The 27,148-nt window shown below is 50.0% G+C and overlaps 2 protein-coding genes across 7 annotated transcripts in view; both read left to right on the top strand.

Annotated features, from left to right (window-relative positions):
• Tubgcp2 (tubulin gamma complex associated protein 2) overlaps positions 1-11,598 on the top strand; it is a 31,228-nt gene extending 19,630 nt beyond the window's left edge. For 2 of the 4 annotated variants that reach the window (XM_029558699.1, XM_029558700.1), the window contains exons 11-17: positions 4,657-4,829; positions 5,140-5,268; positions 6,199-6,319; positions 6,654-6,797; positions 7,808-7,936; positions 9,796-9,959; positions 10,748-10,903. In XM_029558699.1, coding sequence (XP_029414559.1) covers positions 4,657-4,829; positions 5,140-5,268; positions 6,199-6,319; positions 6,654-6,797; positions 7,808-7,936; positions 9,796-9,959; positions 10,748-10,883 — 996 coding nt within the window. In that variant the 3' untranslated portion in view covers positions 10,884-10,903. Of the gene's footprint in view, positions 1-4,656; positions 4,830-5,139; positions 5,269-6,198; positions 6,320-6,653; positions 6,798-7,807; positions 7,937-9,795; positions 9,960-10,747 lie in introns of all 4 variants that reach the window. The other 2 variants (XM_008823171.3, XM_008823172.3) reach the window with 2 other exon arrangements.
• Positions 11,599-12,260: 662 nt separating this feature from the next.
• On the top strand, positions 12,261-26,873 carry Adam8 (ADAM metallopeptidase domain 8). 3 transcript variants are annotated; one of them, XM_029558693.1, is made up of 24 exons: positions 12,261-14,280; positions 15,274-15,374; positions 16,351-16,427; positions 16,565-16,643; positions 16,724-16,800; positions 17,134-17,317; positions 17,553-17,615; positions 17,693-17,761; positions 18,008-18,174; positions 18,325-18,406; positions 18,666-18,814; positions 18,900-19,077; positions 19,367-19,456; positions 19,565-19,754; positions 19,839-19,914; positions 20,159-20,324; positions 20,721-20,798; positions 21,153-21,237; positions 21,747-21,861; positions 22,459-22,618; positions 23,325-23,390; positions 23,638-23,688; positions 25,875-25,949; positions 26,382-26,873. In XM_029558693.1, exons 1-24 carry the CDS (start codon positions 14,241-14,243, stop codon positions 26,430-26,432), a joined length of 2,469 nt encoding a protein of 822 aa, XP_029414553.1. In that variant the 5' UTR covers positions 12,261-14,240; the 3' UTR covers positions 26,433-26,873. The 3 variants fall into 3 exon arrangements, with proteins under 3 accessions (XP_029414553.1, XP_029414554.1, XP_008821390.1); XM_029558694.1 differs by having other exon boundaries at positions 15,271-15,374; positions 23,325-23,378; XM_008823168.3 differs by having other exon boundaries at positions 15,271-15,374.
• The last annotated feature ends 275 nt before the right edge of the window (positions 26,874-27,148 follow it).

The raw sequence follows: 27,148 nt of genomic DNA, 5'->3' as shown, positions 1-27,148 counted from the left end.
AGCTGTATAGCCCCCAGCCACTCTTTTATAAAAGCTACCAATTTATTTAAAATGCAAAGCCCAAAAGTCAAGAGCATAATCAGAATGAAGAGGGGTCTGAGTAAGGTTGAAATTAAAGTGGTCAACCAAGGGGAGCTATTGAACCAGGATTCAAACCATCCTTGTTTATTTAGCCCTATATTCGTTCTCTTTTCGAGCCAGACTTTTTTTAACCTTGGCCAGAGATTCTTTATGACCCCAGAGTGATCTACATAAAAACAATACTCTTCCTTAAGGGCAGCACAGAGGCCTCCCTGCTGCAAGAACAACAGGTATAGGCCTTTCCTATTCTGCAGAACCATTTCTGCCAAGGAGGTTAGGGATAATGGGAGGGGGCATTTCAAACATGATCTCAAAGGGAGTTAATCCCATCTTGTAAGAGGAGTTATGCACTCGATAGAGTACGAACGAACGGAAGGAGAGTTACCCAGTCACCACCAGTCTCTAAGGTCAATTTAGTTAAGGTCTCTTTCAGAGTTTTATTTATTCTCTCTACCTGTCCTGAACTCTGGGGTCTATAAGCACAATGTAGTTTCCAATCAATCCCCAGAACTGTGGCTAGACTCTGACTTACCTTGGACACAAAAGCTGGTCCATTATCTGACCCTATCTGTGGAAAGCCGTACTTGGGGAGGATGTCTTCCAACAGTTTCTTTGCCACCATTTGAGTCGTTTCATGTTTAGTAGGGAAGGCTTCAGTCCATCCTGAAAAAGTGTCTACAAAGACTAGCAAATAATGGTATCCATACCTGCCAGGTTTTACCTCAATGAAATCCATTTCCCAATGGGCTCCAGGTTTTTTCCCTTGAAGTCTGATTTCTGGTTTTCTAATATTTGGCACCACATTAGTGAGTTGGCAAGCTTTACAGCCAGTGACAATGTCTTTAATCTTTGAATTAGCCTCCTTGATTTTTCGAATTAAGTCCTGCATCCTCTTGATGCCCGTGTGGGAAGAATGGTGTATTTTTGCCAACATTTGTTTTCCTAATTTTTCTGGGGCGATCAGCTTCCCTTCGGCTGACCTCCACCATCCTTCCAGGCATTGGGTCCTCGGCAGTCCCTTTATCCACTTCAGGTCCTCCCTGGTGAATTTGGGCTTTTCGGGGAGGTTTGGGTCACCTAGGTCAGTTAGTGTGGTGACCAAGATTGAGTCACTTTGGAGGGCAGCCTGTTTAGCTGCCTGATCCGCTCGATTGTTTCCTTGGGAAATCGGATTGTCCCCTTTATGATGACCTGGGCAGTGGATAATTGCTGATTTCTTTGGCAGCCAGAGAGCCTTCAGCAGTGTTAGGATTTCTTCTTTATTTTTGACAGTCTTTCCCTCTGCCATTAATAAGCCCCGGTCCCAATATATTGCCCCATGAACGTGCACAGTGGCAAAGGCATATCGGCTGTCCATATACACATTAAGCTTTTTGTCCTTTCCCAATACCAGCGCCTTAGTTAGGACAGTAAGTTCAGCCTTTTGGGCTGAACTGCCAGTGGGCAGAGGCTCTGCCCAAATGATGCCCGTTAATGATACTACAGCCGCCCCTGCATACCTCTTGCTATCCTGGACAAAGCTGCTCCCGTCAGTGAACCAAGTTACTTCAGCATCAGATAACGGGGTATCTCAAATCTGATCGTGTACCATGGACATGGGCCAGGATTCCGGCACAGTCATGTGGGGGGCATCCAAGTCTGGGTCTGGTAAGAGCATGGCTGGATTCAGGGCAACTGGTACCTGGAAGGTGATTCTAGCAGGATTAAGAAGTAATGCCTGATAATGAGTTATATGGGCGTTACTTAGCCATCTGTCCAGGGGCTGCTTTAAAACTCTCTCTATTGCATGTGGTGTGGTGGTGGTCAAGTTCTGGCCCAAAGTCAGTTTGTCAGCATCTTTTACCAGTAGTGCTTCTTTGAGTATATAGCCCAAGTATTGGACCTATTGTTTGCATAGTTGGGCCTTTTTAGCAGAGGCCCGATAGCTCAGGCTTCCCAGCGTCTGCAACAGGAGTTCTGTGCCATCCATGCAAGCCTCTTGGCCTTCTGCCGCTACAAGTAGGTCATCCACATACAGCAAGAGACTCCTTTCCCCAACACCGCCTATCTCAGATGCCTCCACCGGTCCTCTGGATCCACAGTGGCAGCCAGCAGGATCCTTGCCAGGTCCTTGTTCTGCCTCCTTTCTGCCTTTATCTGTTTTTCCTCTGCACTATTCCTATTATTGTACACTTTCTTGGCCACAGTTATTAAATCCCTTAAGCTCTTTTCACCCAGTCTCTCTTTGGAGCTTTTTTATATCCAGAGCCGACTGGTTAACAAAAGCCATGGCCACTGCTGCTTTATTATCTTTGGCCTCCGGGTCTAATGGAGTGTACCTGTGGAAGGCATCCGTTATTCGCTCCCGAACGCAGCAGGGCTTTCATTTAGTTCCTGACTAATATTGTATACTTTTGCCAAATTAGTTGGCCTATGAGCAGCCACTTTGAGACCTGCCAGCAGAGCCTGGTGGTAATCCAGAAGCCTCCCCTTACCTTCTGCGGTATTATAATCCCAATCAGGCCGGGTCAGTGGATAGGCAGCATCAATCAGTGTCGGGTCAGTAGTAGGGACACCAGTATTGCCAGGAATTAACTTCCTGGCTTCTATTTGGATATGTTCCCTTTCCTCTGTGGTAAACAGGACCTGTAATAATTAATGACAGTCATCCCAAGTGGGTTGGTGTGTGAATAAGACAGTTTTTAATAAATTAGTAAGCTCCTTAGGATTTTCAGAAAAGGGAGCATTCTGGGTTCTCCAGTTGTAAAGGTCACTAGTGGCGAATGGCCAATAGTGATGGGGCAGGTTGCCGGCCTCATCCACAGGGCCAGCGACTCTGAGGGGTAGAACAGTAGAGTCTGGACCCTCCAGTGTTGCTGCCCTTCTACTCCTAGTCCCCTGAGCTGGTCCCCCCTGTGCCTGTGAAGAATCTGGTACCAGCAGTGCCGGTTCTGGAGGGGGTACCTCCTGAGGAGGTGGATAAGGACGGGGAGGAAAAGTTAGATCTTTTGTGCCACCCTGTAAGACAGGGTACAGTGACAGTACTGATGGTTTGGTTTCAGGCTTAGGTGCTTTCTGGGTTGTTGTTTTGCCATTCAGCAGCTGTAAGCACCTCAGTTTTCTGTAAAGGAAGAAAAGACTTGACCCAAGGAGGGGGGTTATTAACTAAATCTCCTCAGACCACTATGTATGATATTTGATCCAGTGTCCCACACATGGTTGAAGAATAATTTTCTCAACTGCATTAATGACAGCAGGATCAAAGGTCCCCTCCGAGGGCCATCCCACGTTGAAAGTGGGCCATTCAGACCTGCAGAAAGTAGTTAGTTTATCCTTCCTGACAACAGAGAGGTTATGGGCTCAAGTCTTAACCTCTCCAAAATGTGCAAGAACCAGGTCCAGGGGAGTAGAGGGAGTCTGTCCCATTGCATCCATCTCAGTCACAGAGAAATAGACAACCAAAGACAAAACAGAGAGCCAAAAAGACACGCAGAAGGCCAAGTAGCAAATTCCCCCACTCATGCGGAAGAAAACCTGAAAGTAGGACAGCGGCGAACTGCTGTGCCACAGGGGCGACCCGCCTTGCCCTTTCACAGGAATCAACAGAGTTCGGGACCCTCCATCCCCTCTGCCGAGGTCTGGAAGACATTCTAGACCTCGGTGGTCATGGTTATCCAGCGCGTCCGCTCCAACTGCTCCTGACCACACTGTTCACAAGTTTGCCTCGAGGCTCAGAACAAAAGCTAGGACAGACACAGACAGGGACAACTAGAAACAAACAGACACCAGCCGGCCAGGAACCCTCCGGTTTGGGGGTCCGGTGGGGGGGGCGGTCTTGGGGATCCCGGACAAGCCCCCAAGATGTTATGCCCAGTTGCGAGACCCCAAAGACCACCAAGGAGCCGACCGATGCAAACACACAAGGGTTTTTTATTGTTTTAAGCTTGGGCCCACTCTGTCACCGACTCAGCAGATCTCAGATGTGAGACCCTTGCTTTGGGAGACAGGGGTTTTTATAGGTTTATTTCAGCAAATAGGGGAGTAGGGGGTCTCCAGCCTGGCAAGCATCTGATTGGTTGCAGCCCAGTCCAAACCATAAACTGCTAGCTTCAGGAAATCTGAAAAGATCTGGACTAAAGTACTTTCCTGTCCCTGGTTAATTGACCATTGGTGGGGGAGTTGTTCTCTATCCGTTCCAAGTATTGTGGTTTTTCTTGGAACAGGGCCCAGGGCTGGGTCAGTCCTATGGAGGTTTTATCCAAGATGGAGTCACTCGGGTCTCTCAGCACAAGTACACATAAAATGAAAATAAATAAATCTTAAAAAAGGCATTTGTCTGTATTTTCTTTTCCATTTTAATGTTTCTTTCCCATTGAATATTTTTTTGTGTGGTTCTGGGGGTGGAACCTAGGACCTCACACATGCCAGGTAAGTATTCACCACTGAAACATGCCCCTGCCTAATTTTTCTATTAAGGCTTATCAGTGAGTGTTTGGCCTCTGCTAGTATTAAGAAAGTTACTTGCATTACCAGACCAACATGGGTGAGTGGGGTTAAGAACAACTTTGGATGCATTGTGTTTTTATTTCCTCCAAGATTGACCTGATGCCTCATGACCTCATCACTCAGCTCTTGAGGGTTCTGGCCATTGAAACAAAGCAGGAGAAGGCAATGACTCATGCTGACCCCACAGAGCTCACACTCAGTGGCCTGGAGGCCTTCTCCTTTGATTATATGGTCAAGTGGCCCCTATCGCTGATCATCAACAGGTGAGGCCTGGGCAACCTGGGGGGCATTTATGGTCAGGGAAGTGCTTACCTCTGAGCCACAGCCTGGCCTAGTTTTTAAATTAAGGCTTATTGGTGGATATTTGACTGATATATTATTCAAGAAACTTGCTTTTCTAACTCGATGGTGGTTGAGGGTTATGTTCAGGTCTGCAGGAAATGGAACTGTCTCCTTGAGTAGCCTCACCCAGCAGGATGTCAGGCTACTTCTGCCGTCTGTCAATGCTGCCCTGCAGGCAGAAAGAAGCACAGGCTGCCTTGCCCAGGGTGCCTGACATGGCCTTCTTTGCAGGAAGGCACTCACCCGCTACCAGATGCTCTTCCGGCATATGTTCTACTGTAAGCATGTGGAGAGGCAGCTCTGCAGTGTCTGGATCAGCAACAAGACTGCCAAGCAGCATGCGCTACATTCTGCAAAATGGTGTGTCTTGTCCTGCCCTCCCTTTCCTTCCGAGAGGAGTGGCTTAACCTTTTAGGTTTAAAAAATAATTTGAAAATTACAGGTATAACTTACTCAGTTTTTGTGAGTCAGAGGTCTGTAACACTGTTGTCTGTCCTACTGACTGTATCCTCACGGAGCTCCCAGGCTCTGCTGCAGCATACAGGCACCTCCCTGTGTTCCCTCTTCCTGAGCACACAGAGCAGTATGTGCTGGGAAGTACTCTGTTGACCTCTTTTATACCCTGGTGTGTGGAGCTAGCTGATGTTTGAAGAAAGGGCTGAGGGTAAAGCTTCTTAAGAATTTACCCGAGTAAAGTATGTGCGTGGAGCTGGCCGTGGTAGTGGTTCTTGGTGTTGCCACCTACCTCCTTTGTATGGCTTAGTTAACTATGGATCCTACTCTGTGCCTCCATAGTAGAGCTAGTTGGTACTGTCCTTGCAGGATTCAGGGAGATGAAAGTTGTGTTGGGTAGAACATTTACTTGACATGACAGCCTGATGAAGCCAGTGGTGGGAGCTAATGTCCTCAGACCCTAACACTAAAGCAGCTTCCATGTCAGTGTCACTGGTTTGTTGTTGTTTTCGTTTGCTTGTTTGTTTTTTGTCTTTTTGAGACAGGGTCTCCCTGCAGCCCCTCTTGGCCTGGAACTGGCCATATAGACCAATCTGGCCTCAATCTCACAGAGATCTGCTTGACTCTGCCTCCTGAATGCTGGGATTAAAGGTGTATGTCACCACACCCAGCTGTTAGTGTCATTTGTACCTGTGTCTAAATTGTCTATAGTACACAAGTGATAGAGTCATGAAAGTCTACCCTGGTGTAAAGCTAGGGGTATGAGCAATCGGTATGTGTTGCATATGGCATTGTACTGGCTCTCCATCACCTCCTGGTAACTGTCTGTGCACTCAGGTTCGCTGGTGCCTTCACTTTGCGGCAGCGAATGCTCAACTTTGTCCAGAATATTCAGTACTACATGATGTTTGAAGTGATGGAACCAACCTGGCACATCCTTGAGAAAAACCTGAAATCCGTGAGTTTCTGTACTACAGATCATAGCATCTAAAAGGTATCTTTCCCAGCCAGGGTGTATTTCACAGCATTTGCTGGCCAGACGTGGCTGCCACACAAATGTCCATAGCCTCAGATCTGCCTTCTTCCTGTCCATATGCGGGCAGGGCTTCCTTCTAACATGATGAATGTGAGAGATAAGAAGAGAGACAGAGAAGGAAGGCAGACAGATAAGTAGTCCCCAAGAGATCGTAGGTTCCCTGACACACGAAAATATTCAGGCAGAAGAGTACCCAGCCAGAACTGAAAGCCACACACACCATTCTTCAGTGAAGTCTTAACCCCTTTTTTTGCAGGCCTCCAATATTGATGATGTCCTTGGCCACCACACAAGCTTCCTAGACAACTGCCTGAAGGACTGCATGCTGACCAACCCTGAACTGCTGAAGGTCTTCTCCAAGCTCATGTCAGTGTGTGTCATGTTTACCAATTGTATGCAGGTGAGGACAGGGAGGCATCCTGGGCAGGGGAGGGCAGACAAGGCAGTACAGGCAGAGGAGACTGGGCATGTGTGGCATTCAGACCATTGCTGCATGCTGTTCTGTCCATGGCTTCTCCTGCCCTTGCAGAGCTCCTGGTCTTTGTGGCCAGTCCATTCCTTTCCGGCCATGGAGCTTTCTTAAGGCCCTGCCTTGGTATTGTACTGGGCAGGGACCACCCAGCGCTGCCATATTTCTCACACTATCCTTGGTGCTGGTCTCTTTTGAATGCCTTTGTATTCATTTTTCAAAACTGAGTATTCGGTTTAGTTAAACTTGTCATAAGCGTTTGTCTAGAGTGGTACAAAAAATATCAGATGACAAAAGAGCAGCCTGGGGTCTCTGGACTGGAAGGTACTGGGAGCCAGGTGCTCTGCAGGCAGTACTTGGAGCAGTCAGGAGATGGGAAATGTAGACAGTGGTAGTTTATAGAGAGGACAGGGGCTGTATAGCCCCATTCCTTAGATGCTTAGGGGCCGTATTGAATTCCCACAGAGAAACATCATAAAACAAGTGTGTTTTTAGGAAAATCAGTTGATAATCACTGAGAAAGTTAGACTTGGAAATGCTGTAGATAGAATTAACATCTTGTTGGGGCTGGAGAGATGGCTCGGCGGTTAGGACCACTGGTTGTTCTTACAGAAGACATGGGTTCGAATCCCAGCACCCACATGGCAGCTAACAACTGTCTATAACTCCAGTCCCAGGGGAATCCGACAGCCTCTTCTGACCTCTGAGGGCATTGCATGACACAGGTGCACTTACCTACATGCAGGCAATACAGGAATACACATAAAATAAAAATAATAAAATATTTTTTTAAAAAAGCATCTTGTCTACAGCCTTGTGTCCCAGTGTCTGTGGGTTGGGACAGTCCAACACGGTGGGTACACCTTCAGATACTTGGCTGTCTTCTGTAGAGCACTGTGACTGTAGCTAACTGTAGCCTTTCCTTATGACCCCACCCTTAGAAATTTACACAGAGCATGAAACTGGATAATGAGCTAGGCTGTCTGGCACTGGAGCAGGGTACTGTGCAGGAGCCACCCCCAGAGGCTGAGCAGACCGAGGAGCGCCCACGGAAGGAGACTACCAGGAAGGTATGTGGCCTCAGGGTTCACTCAGAAAAACCTTCCTTTTAGTCAGCTATGACACAGGGTTAGCATTAAAAACCTTAAGAAAACAAACCTTAAGACAAACCAACAAAAATTTACAAAACCAGGCATGGTACTTTATATCCATAATCCTGGAACTTGGAAAGTAGAGGCAGGAGGGTCAGGTGTTCAGGACCACCCTCAGCTACATAATGAGTTTGAGACCAGATCCTGTCTCAAAAAAACAAAAGGAAACCTTCTGCCAGGTGTGGTAGCAGATGCCTTTAATCCCAGCACTCAGGAGGCAGAGGCAGAGGCAGGTAGATTTCTGTGAAGTTCAAGGCCAGCCTGGTCTGCATAGTGAGTTCCAGGCCAGCTGGGGCCACAGAGAGATCCTGTCTCAAAAAAACAAAAAGAAAAGAAAACTATCACCTTATTGTTACCCCCATTGATAGGAAAGATTCCTGAAGTTACGTTCCAAATATGCCACTAGAGTCTTGTTTTTTCTCAGCACTCTGATCCATCTAGCCCTCTGTGATCCAAGGTGTGGCTAAGTCACCTGCACAACAGTGTTGTGTGCGGTGGGCCTGGGCTGCCCTAATGTGCGCATAGTACTCATCCCTGATTAGAAAAGTCAGTTAGGGGCCAGGCGTGGTAGCGCACGCCTTTAATCCCAGCACTTGGGAGGGAGAGGCAGGTGGATCTTTGTGAGTTCAAGGACAGCTGGGGCTACAGGGATACCCTGTCTCAAAAAGACAAAGAGAGAGAGACAGAGAGAGAGGAGAGAGAGAGAGAAGGAAGGAAGGGAGGGAGGAAGGGAGGGAGGGAGGGAAAAAGAAAGAAAGAAAAGTCCGTTAGTACAGATGTCCGTGCAATCTTTAGGACTCATAGGCAGGATTGGCAGAGTGGAGACAGACTGGGAGTATGCGGGTACCAGAAGTCGGGGATAATAGGAGACAAGGTTCATTCCCGTTGTTTATTAGAGGCCAGGGTTAGGGTTAGCCCAGAATCTGACCTGCAGAGAGAGCATATGTTGGCTCACTATTGGGTCTCAATGCTGTGCGCTTAGAAAAGCTCCAGTCTGCTGGGCCTCCTTTCCCCGGTATTTCTCCATATGCTATGTTCTCAGAAGAGTTTATGGTGCCCCATCTTCCTACCTTTTATAACACAGAGCTAGCTCAGAATTTCTTTCATTAAAAAATAAGGGAGGCTGGAAGCTGGAAAGATGGCTCAGTGATTAAGAAAACTTTCTGCTCTTTCAGAGGACCAAAGTTTAATTCCCAGCACCCATGTCAAATGGTTTACAACCACTTGTAACTCCAGGTCCAGAGAATCTGATTCTCTCTTCTAGATTCCAAAGGCACTTATAACACACAGACACATGCATACATATAAGTAAATAAATAAATCTCTTTAAAAATTAAAGTATTCAAAAAAATGAAGAAAGCTAGGTTTGGTTGCATGTACCTGTAATCCCAACATTTGGGAGGTTGAGGCAGCAGGATCAGTCATTCAAGGCCAGCCTGGACGAAACTCTGTCTCAAGAGAGACAGCCAGAAGTGGTGGCACATGTTTAATCCCAGCACTTGTGGCAGGAGAGTCACAAGTTTGAAGCCAACCTGAGCTGTGTAACAAGATCCTATTTTAAAAATAAAATAACGAGGGGTTGGGGGTTTAGCTCAGTGGTAGAGTGCTTGCCTAGCAAGTGCAAGGCCCTGGGTTTGGTCCTCAGCTCCAAAAAGAAAAAAGAGACAAAAAATAAAACAACGAAAAGCAAGGGAAAGAAAAGGAGAAGTGTCTGTGGCTCTGAAGAGGCCAAACTCCTGCCTTGCAGCTGACACTGAACCTCTGGGGTTTGTTTTCAGCACCTGTCAGAGCATGTGGACACTCCTCAACTGGCCTCTGGTTTTGAGGCCACTATCAATAACTTTGACAAGAACTTTTCTGCTCATCTGCTTGATTTGTTGGCCCGGCTAAGCGTCTATAGCACCAGTGATTGTGAACATGGCATGGCCAGTGTCATCTCCAGGTTAGTGATGCCCTTCCTGAATTTGAAGGCCAGGCCTGCCATCTGCTTTCAACATGGCCCTCACTTCCCACAGCCCCTAGTAGTCAGATACCTTACCCTGACCAGCCAGTGGAAGGAAGAGGTCCCACCTGAGAATCCTCTGGTGAGGAAGTATTTGCTTATTAGTGGAGTGGGGTGAGGAAGGGGCTCCAGCTTCATCCAGAAAAGGTGTGCTGTCCCTGCACTGCCCTCGGAAAAGTACCCATTTGTACATTGGGACCATCTAGTGCCCTGTGTCACCTTCCAATGTCCTAGTTTCTGGGATCACTAGCACTGAAAGTTAGTTGCCAGTCTTCCTAGGCCTGGGGCACCCTCAAGTTTCCATTGCCAGATGCCAGGGTGGTGGGAGCCCAACATCTAGGGGCTACAAGGAGAGGTATGAGTCTACATCAGTGACTGTCCCCTGGAGATGATCCTGCTGAAGCACTCAGGAGCACTGCCATCTGGATTTTAGTTTTCATATGTTTTACATCCTAATCTTCATATTCATGGTGCAATAAGGCCCTTTTGGGCTGAGACTTACAATTACCCATACACTGGCAGGTGGAGCATATCCCTTGCTCTGCCTGGAGAAGGCCCTGGGTTGTCTGTCATTGATCCTTACATGATTGGGAGAAATGGGCCTGCCACATGGGCAACACAGGGCAGGTCCTGTGTGTCTCATCAGCTTGGGCAGGACTATCCTATCCTAGAGTCGTCCCCGCCGCCCAGCCTCCTCCCCTCCCCCCAACTCCTCTTTCCCTCTGAAGGCTGGATTTCAATGGCTTTTATGCGGAGCGCCTGGAACGTCTGTCTGCAGAGAGGAGTCAGAAGGCTGTCCCCCAAGTGCCCATCCCACGGGGACCCCCAGCACCAGTACCCAGGGTGGCCATCACAGCACAGTGAACTCCTGGCTGCAGCATGGATTGGATGCCAGAGGTGCTACCATGCAGATGGTCTCACTTTTTAAATCCCATGTTCCTGAAACATGAGTGTCTTGTGTTGTTACTGCTCAAATATGGACTGATTTATCTTGACTTAATGTGTTCCTTTGTCAAGGTGCTAGGTTCTTTTCTGAAGCTGTCCAAAGGGTTGAACACAGAGCTTTTCAAATGCTATGCAAACATAATACCATTGAGCCACACCCCCAACTTCTCACTGAAGGAGTCTAGGCAGGTGCTCTAACTGAGCCATATCCAAGTGCTTGCTTGGCAAGTATGAGGATCTGAGTTCACATTCCCAGCACCCTCATAAAAAACCGGTTGCAATGTCAGACTCCTGTAACCTCAGAGCTGGGGAGATGGGAACAGGTAGATTCCTGGGGCTTACTGACCAGAGTCTAGTCAAATCAGCAAGCTCCAGGTTCAAGGAAAGACCATATCTCAAAAAATAAAGTGGAACATGATAGAGGAAGACCCCTGACATTGATCTCTACATGCACAAGCGCACATGTCCGTGTATGTCTGCACACAAATCTTCATACATGTACACACACACACACACACACATGATTTACTAAGAATATTAAAATAAAAAAAAAATAGAAGCTGCCCGTTCAGAGTGAGGACTTTACAGGTTTAACTGTTTGTCTTTAAAATACAGTCCTCTTTTTGTGTGTGTATGTGTAAGGGGTTGTAATTTTTGGCCTCAAAGAGTAAAAAATGCACTGCATTTGTGCAAGAAGCAAGATAATTAGAAGATGCCACATGGGGAGCACTGGAGCCTGTGCTGGTCTTTGCATTCCTTGGTGCTTCATTTTATGGGACACTAGGGGGCAGCATTGTTTCTTGCTGTGAAGGCATTGACCTTGGGCAGAGTGCCCAGCCCTCCACCAAGACCCCTTAAGGCATACTTTGAGAAGTGGCCTTGAACCTAGGCTAAGCTGGGAGGTGGGAGCTCCTTCTCCTGTCTCCACCAGGGTTTGGGTTCCCTTTCTCCATAAGATGCTGGCCTTGCCTTGTGGAATTTACTCAGTAGATCAACTGACAAGTTATATTGTAGCCTGGTCTCAGTGGCTTTCTGCTTCAGTCCTGGGGTGGGCAATACATTCAATACATACAATATTCCTGGTGTGACACTGTCTTGCCATGGCAGCCTGTTGTGGCCATTCTTCCAGCAAAGCTACCCCTTCCTACTGAATATATGTGTTCTTTTCAGAATCCAGTTTTTGGTTTTGGGGGATTTTTTTGGGGGGGGGTCTTTTTGAGAGAGTTTCCCTGTACCCCAGGCTGGCCTGGAACACACTATGTAGACCAGGCTGGCCTTGAACTCACAGAGATCCACCTGCCTCTGCCTCCCAAGTGCTGGGGCTAAAGGTATGAATCCAGTTTTAAACACCTGCTCAAGATAGGCTTGGGAAGTGTGATGAAGTGAACCAGAGGCAGATCTCTGGGATAGGAAATGGGTGGGTGGCCCAGCCCTGGCTGGCTGGCAGAGTATAGCAAAGCCCCCCTGGAGCATGTATTCTCTAGCCACATACCATTGCTGTTAGTCTGCAGCTTGTGCAGGCTTGCCTGAGTAAACAATCTGCCAACCTGGTGTCATAAATGCAGAGGAGCTTACTGACCTGCATCCAGGGGCCCAGAAACCCATGTCCCTGGCCTTCCTCTCATAGCTCTAGGATTTGCAGGTGGCCAGGATATGGGGGCAAGCCTAAAGGATGGTAGCCCAACTCCCAAGCCATCCATAGCACCTACTGGGTGAAGCTGGCTGAAGTCTGTCTAGTATGATGGAGTGGTTTGTTTCCGATTGAGTCTTGGTACAGGACAAGACTGACCCCACTTGGTCCTGGCTTTTGACTAAATCACTATTCTTTAGCTCCACCTGCATCACTTCCACATAAAGATGGATGTTTGGGCTAACTTATCAGAAAGTGGTGCATATTGGCAGCAGCTTTTGGTTTTTGCTTACAATGTGATTGATAATACATGGCCTTGAACCTTCACTGTCACCTAACTGGCCATGTAGGAGCAAAGAAGAGGAAGGAAACTAGGGGTATTTAAAATCCTGTATGGGCAGAAGCCAGATGTACCCAGGTGCTCTATCTGCTGCTCACTGCAGCCTGGGATCTGCTCTAGACCTAGGTACTCTGGGCTGCTGCCTCAGGCAGCAGGTTGCCAGTGAGACACCTGAGCCTCTGGACTACCACTGCTGTATTCCATTCACAAGGGCAGTGGGGTAATAGTATCATTTGTGCTCCAGTTTAGACCCTTAGACATAGTCTTCCTGATACAGTCCAAGACTCCAGCCCAGCTTTGCCAGTCTTCCCTTCTAGCTGAGCTGCCAGCCCTGTTAGTGTACTAGGTGTCTCCCCTCCCCCAGGTTGCTCCTGATCCGGTAGGTCTGGGGAGGCAGTGAGGTCCACCCACACCTGTGCACACAAGTCTGGATCTCAGTGGGGGGACATTGCCACAAAGGATAAACAGGCTTGCCATGGCCCCAGGAGGCCTGGGTCCCCATGGTAATAGACCCACCCGGAGAAGCTGGAAGCCAGACTATGGTGGGAGTGGTGCAAACGCTGGCTCTGGGGCAGCCCTACCCTTTGGGACAGCGGAATCCAGTGCTCTACAGAAAGCCTGGCCCCTCAGGACTCCACAGTGAGGAGAGGGTAGGACCCCAGTAGAGGGTCAGGCCACCTACCTGGTTACCTGAGTCAGTACTCCTACCTGTATGGTTCCTTCTTGCTACACTTCCTTCCCTGGTGAGGCCTCAGGAACCTGGTAGAACTGGGCAGGGGCTTTGGGAAATGTCATCTCCCACAGGCTGATCTGTGCTACCTCTTGTCCCTGCCTAATGCTCTCTATTCCCCAAGGAAATCAGAAAGCCCCGCCTCCTAAAAGTCCCCAGACTGTCTCACAAGTCATTTCCTTTCTAAATGTAACTTCCCTCTAGCTAGACCCTACCCAGTTAGCACACCCAGGCTCTCCAGGACTGGGAGGATATGGAATTGGAAGGAGTTGTCCAAGTTGGTCCTTTCATCTCCTCCAGCCCCCATTCATTTGGTCCAAAATTATGGAGAAGCAGCAGGAGACATAGGGATATGGGGAAGCCACGGAAGAGGGGATGTGGCAACTGGCTGCACTGGAGTTCTAAGCAGAAGCCTCCCCCACGTGTTTGTGTCTCACCCTGTCCAGCCCTGCCTTGCCCCGCCCTGCTGCTGAGTGATTGGCCAACCCAGTGGGGTTCTCTGAAGTAGCAGACCAGTGCTCTAGATAAGAGTACCTTGTGGAGTCTCCAGGATACATGTGCACTTAAGATCCCATCATGATCCATCTCTGGCTGTTCAGTGCCCTATGGACAGGGGGTGAGTGATCTGCTGGTTTCATGGAACCTGTTCAGGATGAGGGATGTGGTGACCCTTCGTGAGTCATGTGGGCCCCCATAAGTTGGTTTCTGAGGACAGAGGAAATACAGCAGAGGTCAGAGTCAGGATCTTTCAAAAGAAACAGATGTTGACTCTTGGGAGGGTTCTGTTGAGCTAGTGACAGGGACAGTGCCACAGTAGGGATGACAATCACAAGGCAGCTTCCCTGACTGCTTGAGGAGCCCTAGGCTCCAGGATTCAACTGTGGCATCTTGCTCACACAACTACAGCTCTCCAACCTCGTAGGGACAGTATCTTAGAAGGGCAGCGGCCTGGGCTCCCTAGCCACATGGGGCCCTGTCTCCCACTGGAGGGCTTAGAGTACCTCTGTCCTGGGAGGCCCCTGACTAGGGTAGCCTTTCTGTTGCTTCTCAGTCCTGGAAGTTTGCCCTCTGTCTGCAAAAAAAAAGGAGTGATTCTCTGGGATAGGTGGTCTTCAAACTGGACCTGCCCACAGAGGATCTGTGATCTGTCAGACACAGTTTTATGCTCTTGGGAAGAGAATGGCCATTTTTTGTTCTTGTTGCTGTTGGTGGTGGTGGTGGTGGTGTGTGTGTGAGCTTAATTTACCAATTACATTTGGTTATATAACTAAAGGAGATATCAACTTTAGATACCAGGTAGAAAGACCCCAGGGCCTGCGTGCATTCTCCCTGGTAGATCCAGGTGGACTCTTCAAGAAGGGTGAGGGTGGGTGGGGTAGAGATTCCTCTGGGTACTATCACAGGTGTGCTAGGCTCAGTCAGCCTGGCTGGTATGATGGATCTGGTGGTGTTTAAGGCACAAAGCTCTTACCTGGGCCATGGGGCCAGGTCTTATTGCTAGCACTAAGCCATCTGGTGATTTCCCCCAAAGAACACAGATATGCAGGCTGTCTGAGGCAAGAGGCTGTCACCCCTGATATGCCTGCTGATCCCCTTTCTCCTGCAGCAGTTGCCCCTGGGCCCCATTTGTCCCATGTGGAGCAGTATGAAGTGGTATGGCCTCAGCGCCTGGCTGAACCCCGCTCCCGAAGAGCCCTGCCCTCCCACTGGGTAAGTCTACCCACAAGACTAATTATACAGCCTCTTTCAGTAAAAGGACCAGTAGATTCTGGGGGCTGGCCTCCACAGCTCTAGGACTTAAATCTGTCTGTGCTTCTGGGCATGATCACAGTCCCTCCCTCCTGTGCTTACTGGCTTCCTTCCTCCTGCCCCCACCCTGAATCAGAGCCTGGGGCCTCCTAGGTAGGTAGGCTCTGAGACCCACTGCCTCACTCCTTTTGGAACCTGCTGACCCAGCCTGAAGGGGCCTCTCACCCCAGAAAAGGAATAGCAGTTTGGGCTGGCCCAGGCCACTCCCCAGTTTCACTTGGCAGTGACTTGTCAGATTAGCTAGCAGCTTGCTCACCCTAGGGCTATGTGAGTATCTTGACACTCCTCTCAGTCTGGGATTTCTTGGGGCTAGGAATTGAGAATGGCCTGTAGGCTGCCAGGAAGATTGCTGGCCCTGTCATTGCCTGGGTGTCCAGGAAACATCTCCACTTAAGCTTTTACTCACCCAGCTGGTGGTGTCCTCAGGGCCAGCAGGTTGTACACATCATGTGTGGGTGAAGAGTCATGGAATGTGTAGCACGTACAGGCCCTGAAACCTCAGGAGATTGATAACGAAGGCCAGCTGAAGAGACAGTAGCAATGGAGGAGCTTATGTACCTTTTTCCAACCTCCTTTCTTGTCCTAGGTTTAGGGACCGCCTGACTAGGGCTACCATCCCCACCTTACTTCCTCTGAGAGGAATATCAGTTATCATTGTGGACAGATGGGGAAATGGCCTGAGGGGCCACAGAACTCTTTCTGCTTCATCTGGGAGGCCTTTCCCCTACTAGAATAGCCAGCCTGGTCCCAGCCACCTACTTCCCTGCTTCAAACTAATGGTCCCCAAAGTCTCTTGGAGAAGGTCTTCTGGGGGCCTGGCCATTACCTAGAGCCTTGGCCTGAAGCTAGAAGCCACTCACCCAGGACTTTCATCCAGGGCCTATACCCAGAGAATGTGAGCTATGTCCTTGGAGCCAGAGGGCACACTTTCACCCTGCACCTTCAGAAGAACAGGTGAGCAAATTCTGGCCCTTTGGTCAATCCCTGAGCCCAGTGAGGAGTGCAGGGGTCTTGCATGTGGAATCCTGGCCCAGCTACAGGGGAGGCCCAGGGTGAGGAAGAACCAAGAAGCTTCAGTAGTTCTTTTCCAGGGACCTGCTGGGCTCAGGCTACACAGAGACCTACTTTGCTGCCAATGGCTCTGAAGTGATGGAGCAACTGCATGGGCAGGTATGGGGCCAGGACGGCCTTCCCCAGACCAATGAGATCGTGGCAGCAAGACCCTATGACTCCTCTTGCTTCTTCTTCAGGACCACTGTCTCTACCAAGGTCATGTGGAGGGGCACCAGGGCTCAGCTGCCAGCCTCAGCACCTGTGCTGGCCTCAGGTATGTGCTGTAGACCCAGGCAGGATATCCTACCCTACAGAAGGGTAAACTGAGGCAGTGAGAAAAAGGGCCTTAGCACAAGACTTGGAAAAAGATCTCTTTCCCGTTCTGTGTTTGAGAAATGTGGAGGCTCTTGCTCAGGCCTGGTTAGGAATTACCAGTCTTGCCAAACTCATATACCTTCCTGCCTCCTATACACACACCTGGGTGTCTTCTGCTGGGGTTGGAGTGACTGTTCTAATGTAATAGATACAGACTAGAGCACCTGCCCTCCAATATGGGCAGGTAAGAACAAGCTGACCATATCTACTGTTCATCTGGCTCTCCCCTTAGGGGTTTTTTCCGGGTGGGGTCCACTGTCCACTTGATCGAGCCCCTGGATGGTGGTGAAGAGGGGCAGCATGCAATGTATCAGGCCAAGCATTTGCAACAGAAGGCTGGGACCTGTGGGGTCAACAATACCAACCTGGATGACCAGGGGCCTCGAACCTTGGGAATCTTTGGGTCTAAGTCTCAGGTAAGCAGCTTCAACCCTGCTGATCAGTCCAGCTACAGGCTCCATGTTTGGGCCTAAGCATCACTGTCTGCAGCCCTGGAGCAGGCCCCATGCCCAGTAGGTGGGCCTAGCTCAGTCCTGCAGCCACCAAGAAGGTCCACTTCACTGAAGCTGCTTAGACTTTGCCTCTCAACATAACTAGACTCTGGTGTGGGTTGGGATCAGGGCCCCAAATGCTGACTGGCATCTTCCCCAGAACTGGCCAGTACCCCGAGGAACCCGCTACGTGGAACTCTATGTGGTCACAGACAGCAAAGAGGTGTGTGATACAGAGGCTAGTTGGGCTAGATGGGCTGGGATGAGCTCAGCCCCAATCTGAAGGTCCCATGTTTCCAGTTCCAGAATCTGGGAAGCAGAGAGGCTGTACGCAAGCGGGTCTTGGAGGTAGTAAACCACGTGGACAAGGTAGGTTGTCCAGGGTATGGAAAAGAGGTGCAGTTGGGTAGGGTGGAAGTGGGGCAAGACAACCAATGAAGAAGGGGGCTGGTTCAGGCTCTGAGCTGAGCTCAAACCTGGCCAGCACCCATGTTCTGTGCCTCCCAGTGGTGAATGGGATATAATGTCTATGTGTCCCCACACCCTCTCACCCCTGCCATTCTAGCCAGCCTTCCATGTTCTGGCCTGACCATGGGGGCTTCCCATCCTCTGTAGCTTTATCAGGAACTCAATTTTCGTGTAGTCCTGGTGGGCCTGGAGATCTGGAACAGGGACAAGTTCTATATCAGCCCGTATGCCAATGTTACACTGGAAAACTTCTTGTCCTGGAGGGGACAAGACCTGCTGGGGCGGCACCCACACGACAATGTGCAGCTTATCACGTGAGTGAGTAGGCACACATACCTACCACAATGCAGCAGAGCCAAGCATGAGACACTTAGCATCTCTCCAGCCAGGACACCTGGGCAAAGCTGTTTATGAGGAGGGGTCAAGAGCCATGTCCAGAATATACATGCCATGCTTATTTCTAGGGGGATTGACTTCATCGGAACCACTGTTGGACTGGCCAAGGTGTCTACCCTGTGCTCCCGGAACTCAGGAGCTGTGAACCAGGTGAAAGGAACCCCCACCCAGGTTTGCCAGGCTGACTGATGGTTGGGCAACTAAGCTATGTACATGGGAAGAGATGTCAGCCCAGGTCTCTAAGACACCATGAAATAGCCACCTCCTCTAGGGACAGATTTGATGCCTGGTTTTATGTATTAAGATGTTGGCAGGAAGCACCATCATTCCCCTGGGTACCTATGGTGGCAGAGGGCATTTGAATAAGATGATGGAAAGGGGGACACAATGAACATAGTTGTCCCCATAGGACCACAGCAAGAACCCCATCGGTGTGGCATCCACCATGGCCCATGAGCTGGGCCACAACTTGGGCATGAACCATGATGAGAACATCCAGGGTTGCTACTGTCCCATACCACCAGAAGACGGTGGCTGTATCATGACGGAAAGCATTGGGTGAGGTGTTGTGGGGCATGTGGGTGGAAAGGGGCCACATCCTGTCAGGTGGCCCCTTCCTGATGGAGACACCTCTTGCCCTCAGCTTCAGGTTCCCCAGGACATTCAGCATGTGTAGCCAAGTTGACCTGGAGACGTTCATGGAAAAGCCCCAGACAGGCTGCCTAGCCAACATACCAGATGTCAACCAGTTCGTGGGTGGCCCTGTTTGTGGAAACCTATTTGTGGAGCATGGAGAGCAATGTGACTGTGGTGCACCTCAGGTCTGTCTCACCCCATCCTGCTCCTGATAGTCACCTTCAGCTTTAGTGTAGAGGCAGCAACCTGATGTCCTTGTGGTTAGACTGGCCTCTTAAGCCTGGCATCCTGTGTGCCACAGCACAAAGGTTCCTTGGGGGACATAAGTCACCCCATTCCCTTTTGGGCCCCCCAACAACCTGAAAGGACTTGGAGATAGTGTGGTTGTAGCCCTTCACCCAGTGGTCACTGAGAGCTAGCCCACTGGAGCCAGCCCTGGGCAGGGTCTAGTTGCTAAGACTCTCATCCTCCCAGGTCTGCCGGAACCCCTGTTGCAATGCTACCACCTGCCAGCTGGCCAAGGGGGCAGAGTGTGCACATGGTGCCTGCTGTCATGAGTGCAAGGTGAGCTGGACCCCACCCAGGACCTGCCCTAGCTAAACCCTGGGCATCAGGATGCCTATGAAGGCATCATGTGGGCTTGTGCCACAGCAAGCTTCTCTGTGGGACCAGGTAAAGCCAGCTGGCGAGCTGTGTCGTCCCCCGAAGGACAAGTGTGACCTGGAGGAGTTCTGTGATGGCCAGCAGCCAGCATGCCCTGAAGATGCCTTCCAGGAGAATGGCACACCCTGCCCAGGGGGCTACTGCTTTGATGGAAGCTGCCCCACCCTGGCCCAGCAGTGCCAGGACCTGTGGGGCCCAGGTGAGGCAGCAATAAGCATGGGGTGGAGGACCAGTTTGTGGGGTGGCCATGATGTTGGCCAGGCTGATTCCCCTGGTCCCACAGGTGTCCAGGTTGCAGCACATACCTGCTTTACCTATAGCATCCCTCCAGGCTGCAAGGGCAGTATCCGCTCTGGCAAGTAAGCATCAGGGCCACATTGCTGGGACCTAGATGTGGGATGTCCTCAAAGCGAGGCTGGTCCACAGAGACTTCCCCACAGAGAAAGCCTGTTGTGACTCCCCTAGAGTCTGTCCTCTTTAGGCCACTAACCTGAGCCTATCATCCTTGAGGGAGGGAGGGTCCTGGGCCCATCTACTGCAGCATCCAGGCCCCTGAGGACATGCCCAAAACACCTGAGACCACAGCCTACCCTCTGTCTGCAGGTTCAACCAGTGTGGGGTACTGTACTGTAATGGGGGCAAGAGGCCCCAGGAGCGTGGCTACTGCACCTTCCCCTTCCACTCAGGACAGTGCCATGCACTCCTCACAGACAGCAACACTGACACCTATGAGCTGGTGCTCCAGGGCACAAAGTGCGGGGAAGGAAAGGTGAGCTGAATAGCACTCACAAGCTGGCCAGGGGTATTGGAGATCAAATGCACCCACATGGGTCCCTGACTGTATCCTACACAGATGGTTTTGACTGGTAGAAACATGTAGATACAGCCTCTGTATGCCTCTAGTAGAAACGGGGAAGGTAGCTGGGCAAATAGAGACACCTGTTACCAATTAGTAGTTTAAAGACCTCCCCACCCAAAGTGTCTCCTGGGTCACAGGGTCAGTCATCCCAGCACTTCCATCATGACTGAGGCCTCCCCAGGTGTGGCATGGACATCAGGGAATGAGAATACACTGTCTGTCCTGAACTTGCTTTTGGGTTTGAGGATAGTGGAATAGGGGGTTTAGATCCAGACCAACTTCCCAGGAGCCCCCTACATCCTCCAGGTTTGCTGGAATGGGCACTGCCAGGACCTTCATATCTACAGATCTGAGAACTGCTCTGCTAAGTGCCATAATCATGGGGTATGTATGACCTTGGGATGGTGTACCATGGTCTTGGTGTCCCAGAGCCAGGTGGCTGCCATCACCTGCCTGTCTGATGGAGCCTGTGGCAGAGGCAGCTGTGGATGTAGCAATGGAGGCTCAGCCTAGCCTATATCCTGCTGGTAGAAGTCTTGACAAGGCCCTGCTGGGGCTTATGTAGAACAGGTAATGTTCAATGAGGCTGTGGCCACTAGGCAGTGAGGTCACTAAGGAGAGTCCCTGGTAAGCCCAATGTTGACATATGTGGATGGGATGTAGGGAGCCCTACGTGTGCTGCAGCCTAGCCTGCTGCCCTGCGGGGTGCCTGTCCCTGAGGTCCAGCCCTCCCTGCAGGTATGCAATCACAAGAGGGAATGTCACTGCCACGCAGGCTGGGCCCCACCTCATTGTGCAGAGCTACTGACAGATGTGCGTACAGGTAAGGGCCTGGGAACTACAAGAGCTGGTGTGTGTGGGACACAAGCTCTGAGGGTAGTTAGGAGGGATCCCATATCTCTACCTCCCAGAGGTGACACAGGGCAGTATCCTGCTCAAAGTAAGGCTTTCTGGCCCCTCCTTGGCTCAGGCACTTAGGGCCACTACACCCACTCTGTGTCTAGTCTTCCTCTCCAGTGGCCACTGAGCCTGCAGCTGTCCACAGCACCATGACCTCAGTGGACTGGCTAAGCTACAACAGTGGCACTGTGGGCCTGGAGCCTACAACTACCACATCTTCCAACCTGTTGTCAGAGAACCAGGAGAGCTGGTATAATGTACTTGGCCCTCTGCTGGGAGGCCTTCAGGCACTTGATAATATGTGAGATGTGTGTGACCCAGGACTTGGTCAAGGGAGGCTGAGAAGGCTGTATCTCCCCTAGAGCCCTCCTCAGCCCTCGGCTCAGCTAGTCCCCAGTCTTTGCTGACCATATATGGCCATGTGTCTCACAGTATCTGGGAGTCTCTCAGTCGGCATGCTGGTGGCCTTGGTGATCCTGGTGGCCTCAGTGGTCACCCTAGCAGGTGTCATCATCTACCGCAAGGCTCAGAGCCAAGTCCAGAGAAGGTGAGGACATTCTGGTTGCAAAATGTCTACATGTGAAGCACTTCCTGTACTAAGCACTTGGGAAATGGCTTTGATGCTACTTGAGAAAGAAAACACACTGCTTCACACAGCAGGTTCAGGCAGAGGCACTCAAGGGGACTTGGGGCTCCCCGGGGTTTGGGCAGGCGTGGGTGGGAAGCTCAGGAGGTTCCTGGGATCTGTGCTCTGGGTGCTTCTTCTCAGAGACTGTAAATGGGACTGTGGATGACAGGTTAGGGTATGGTAAATCAGAGTTGAGACAGCCTCCCCACCCCTGGCCATGGCCACATGCACCACATTAGGCTCCCACTGTGCCCTAAGCCAAGACCTTGGCCCCTAAGCTGTCTGGAAAAGGACAGACTTACCCAGGGCCTCCAAGCACTATCCTATAGCTATCAAGGGGACCTGCTTCTTGGCCTCCTGGGCTCACACATGTGCCTGTGCACAGCTTGTATCATGTGTAAGATGCATATAGAATAGACCCCAGCCCAAGTTGGGGGGACCATGCCCAGAAGCCCTGGATTCTCTAGCTGGAACAGAGTACAACATTCATTGTCTGTCTCCTCTTTTTCTCCCCAGGAATGTAGCACCTAAGCCTACCACAGGGCGCTCCAACCCCCTGTTCTACATGGGGGACAGGAGCCTGCCAGTCAAGGACAGGTTTCCAGCACCTCCAGAACTGGTCTCTACCAGCCAGCCCTCAAGACCCACAGTGACACCAAAGAGGCCTCCCCCTCCAGTAAGCACTGTCCTCTGACAGGTTCATAGGGCTGAAATTAGGGGAACTCAAGCTCCCCATCTTTCTGTCTCAAGGTGTGACCCACTGGGAAGCCTTTTTATATAAATTAACTCATGTGCTCTGCAGTGGCCTGAGGCAGAGAGACTGTTATGATCAGTCCATCAGGAAGTCAGGGACTGAGTTAAGAGCTGTTCTGTAGGGGCTGGAAATTTGGCTCTGTAGTTAAGAGCACTAACTGTTCTTGCAGAAGACCCGGGGTTGAATCCTAGCACCCACACGGCAGCTAACAACTGTCGGAAACTCCAGTTCTGATGGCTTCATCTGTTCTTTGTGCATTGCACGACACAGGTGCACTTACATACATGCAGGCAATACATGCATACACATAAAACAAAAATAACAAAAAAAATTTTTTTAATTAAAAAAAAAAGAGTTGTCCTCTAAGGACCTATGTTTGGAGTTTGAACCTAAACTTGTGGCTTTGAGAGGCTCTCAGATCTGGGTCATAAGAGAAAGACACCTATATTGTTCCTTAGGTCTGATAGGTGACAGAATGGCTAGGGAAAGGGACAGTCATGCATCTAGGATTGGGGTGGGCAGTGAAGTGAGGTGTCATGTTGATCCTGAAAGCTATGGACCTTCTGGGTATGGAGTGGGGGCTTAGACCTGATGCTTGGGCCCAAGCTCACAGTTCTGTTCCCTGAAGCCTCCAGCTATGATGTCCAGTCCACCCCTCCCAGTTCCGGTCTATGCTCAGCAGGTGCCAGACCTGGTAAGCCTTGGGGAGGCAGCCATATGTGTTCTGGAGGCATGGAAGCCTTTAGGAGGTGGGATCTGGTGGCTGACCCTGTGGGCCTAGAGCCCTAAGGAAGCAGCTACTGAAGAGAGAAGTGGGTTAAGACATTCATTTGAACCTAGGGGTAAGTTCAGGAAGCCTAGGAGGGAGAAGGTATAACCCTGCCCTTCAGCCTTGAGCTAATCTGGTTTATGGGTTCTGACTCTGTCTTTTTCCCCAACAGCACAGACCTGTTCCACCCACCAAGCCCCTCCCAAAGCTGAAACCCAAGCAGGTAAGAGGACAGCCTTCACCCTAAGGAGGCCCACTCGTCCTGCAGGCCTATGGCCCTTTGCTCAAGGGACCAGCCATCCAACCCTTTTCTCTCGAGAAGAGGCTTTGGGGGTTTTAAGAATCTCAAAATGCCGCTGAGAAGAAGCCTTGGAAGAAGTAGAGGTTAATCCAGTCCTCCCCTGTTGCAGTGTTGGAACCCTTCCTAGCAGAGCTCCCTATGTCTGGGTGAACTGGAGCCCCTTCTCTCAGTCCTGGTAGCTACTCTGGGGCCATGGCTGGGCTGGTGGAGAACCTATGTGCTCTTACGAGGGAAAAATTCAAGATAGCAGGACAGGCCCTGATTCCTGAGCTTTGGTAGAGCCCCCAACTGCACAGGTCAGCTGCCCATCTAGTGATGCTGGTCACCCTCCTGGGCAGGCCTCTGTTCACCCTTGTGGTGGGGATGAGGGGGCTTTTAGTGAACACGTAGGGAGCTGAGAAGGGCCACAAAGTGGTAAACTCTAGGAAGATTCCCCAAGGGCAGCTTGAGTGGAGCCTAAAGGGTGAATACCTGTGCCTTGTTCTACCCTAGGGATTGTTTAGGTTTAATTTTAAACAAATTTTAGATTGACAGAAAAGTTTCAGAGATAGCACGGAGTCTCTGCATCTCCTCACAGCCTCCCATGGCTCAAGTAGCATATGAGAGTTGGACCCCACCTGCTCTTCTCCTGGGCCACCTGTGGCTCTCGAGTGGCTTTAAGTCCCCAGTTTTCACTTTGGAAGTGTGCTGATTCACAGTTAAGTTTCTTTCAGTTTATGTCTGTCTACTCCTTATCATTGTCTCGTAAGTGGATGTAGATGATGAATTTTTGGCAGGAATAGCATGAAAGCATCCAAAATGGGATGAAGGCTGGCCCAGGGGCTAAACTATCTCTGGTTTCTCCTGGGGCGCTATCTTTGTGATGAATGTATGGATGCCTGGGAGATCACCTGGAGACTCTTGCAATCCTTATGTCTGGAAACTTTTACACTTGGCCTCTAACAGTTGTCACTGCATTTTGCAATAGGATTTTATTTTCCTTATTTTTGTTTTTTGTTTGTATTGTGCGTATATTATATGTATGGGTATGTATAACATGTTGCACATGTAGAGGTCAGAGGGCAACTGTGTGGGGTCAGTTCTCTCCTTCTACCTTTACATGGGTTCTGAGGATCAAACTCAAGTTGCCAGGCTTGCACAGAAAGTGCCTTTACTCAGTGAACCATCTCACTGGTCCTTGTGTATTATTCTCCGTGGGGAGCATGTGTCCCAAGGTTACACATGTAAGAGTCAGAGGACAACTGTAAGGTTGATTCTCTCCTTTCATCTTTACATGAGTTGTGAGGTTTGAACTTGAGTTGCCAAGCTTGCACAGTTACCTTTACCTGCTAAGTCATCTCACAAGCCCCTGTTTTCTTTTTGCATATCCGGCTTTGCTTTAGATTTTAAACAGGGTCTTACTCTGTCCCCAGATTGATACGGAATTCATTATGCAGCCCAGGCTGGCCTTAAACTTGTGGCAGTGCTCCTGCTTCAGCCTCCTGAGTGTTGGGATTACAGGTGTGAGCTACCACACCAGGCACAAGTGATTTTCTCTTTTCCTCTTTAGCTTTTTAGTTTGGACTAATTTTAGACTTACATAAGAGTACAAAACTCATCCTAGGAGCAGTCCTAACAGGCAGAATGGGGCTGGGGAGTAGAGGTTTCCGGCATGGTTGAGGAAAAGCTAGGCGAGAGGAAGACCAGGGCCTAGGCTGCAGCCAAGACTGTACCTTGTCCAGGAAGAAATCACTCAGTGGAGCCTTCAAGATAATGCTGAAACCTACCTTCCTCTCTAGGAATGTGGAAATGCAAAAAAAGAAAATGTGTTTTAGCAGTTAAATCTTGGGTTTTGAGCTGCTAAAGACAACTTAGGGGCCCTTAGGGTAATGTTGAGTGGTACAGGTGAGGCTACAAGATGGGTTGGGACAGCTAGCCCAGGATCGAGAACTCCGGCAGGTTCAGGCTTTATCTTCACAGCCAATGGAGGGCTTTCCTACAGAGGTGAGTAAAGACAGAAGCCTGCAGCTAGACTGGAGTGGAGAAGATGCCTTAAGGGGGACAAAGCCAGGGGCGGTACCTGGCTCCTTAAGAGGCGCCCTCCATCAGCTGTGCCTGTTTCTTCACAGATCAAGCCAACCTTCACACCCCTGATACCACCAGTCCAGCCTGGGACTGGAGGAGTCATGCCTGGAGTGACTCAGGTAAGCCCCCATAGGGAAGGAGCACATCTGTACAGGAACCTTCCTGCTCCATCCTGCCGACTGTGGCACTGCTCTGGAGTGTGTTATGTGTATGGTTTCTTTAAATCATGGCTAATAAACTTTGGTGATACTTGAAGAGAAAATGAAAAAGTCCTCAGTGACGGGCTTGATGTCTGCCTTATAATGTCAGGACTTTTCAGTGATTGCTGCTTCCATGGGCTGTCAATTTTGCCTTTCCCTATGACAGCGAGAAAATATGCCCTATACATAGTGTTAGCAGTGACAGTGCAGCCATCTTGTGTGGATAGGGTAATTGATTCTACTGTTAGGGAATGGAGACTAAATTTAAAGAATTGTAAATGCTAATATTCAGCCGGTATACCTTATAGCAGATTTTTTTTTTAAACATCAATTCCTGTTTCCTCCTGGCAGGTGGCTGGTGGTCCAAAGGTTCCTCTGAAGCCCACTGTCCAGAGGAGGTGACCAGCTGAGGCACCCCAGGGCCATCGTGGGCCTGTGGAAGTTTGTCCAAGTACTCCTATGGACATGCTCCCCTGACTGCAGAGGTTGTTCTGACCCCAAGAATTAATCTTTCTGTGCCTCTTGCTGTCCAGCTGTCCTGAACCAGTGTCCTCTGACCAACCTTGGCCAGCTTAGGCCATATATTTGCAGTGGCTAGGCTGGGATATACCTGTCCCAGAGACTATCGTCTTCCGGTGTAGACAGGATGCCAGAAACCTCCCGGCAACCTCTGCACCTGCTCTCATGCCACGACCCCTGCCGGAGCATCCCCGAACGATCCCGGTATACATCATCCGACCCATGTCTGAGACTTAGGAAGGAAAAGCCATCGTTCTTGGGGTTCTGGACCCAGGAGTCGCTGTCATTTTGGAAGATGGGACAGAATGGGAGAAAACTTCCGCTGAAAACTATTTCTTAATAAAGATTATATTTTACTAGTAGATTAAGGGCAGAAGGTTTTTATTACATTAGTTCAAACTACTTCCTCTACCGTCTCCCAGTTTTTTTGTTTTGTTTTGTTTTTTTAATGTGTATGCGTGTATTGCCTGCATGTAGGTAAGTGCACCCATGTCCTGAAATGCCCACGGAGGTCAGACGAGGCTGTTGGATCCCCTGGAACTGGAGTTAAGGACAGTTGTTAGCTGCCATGTGGGAGCTGGGATTCGAACCCGGGTCTT

The sequence above is a fragment of the Nannospalax galili genome, unplaced genomic scaffold (genome assembly GCF_000622305.1).
Source record: "Nannospalax galili isolate Female #2095 unplaced genomic scaffold, S.galili_v1.0 scaffold49, whole genome shotgun sequence".
In the NCBI taxonomy this organism is placed as follows: Eukaryota; Metazoa; Chordata; class Mammalia; order Rodentia; family Spalacidae; genus Nannospalax; species Nannospalax galili.
The sequence above is the reverse complement of the archived record's forward strand: the minus strand, read 5'-3'. Positions and strand labels throughout refer to the sequence as shown.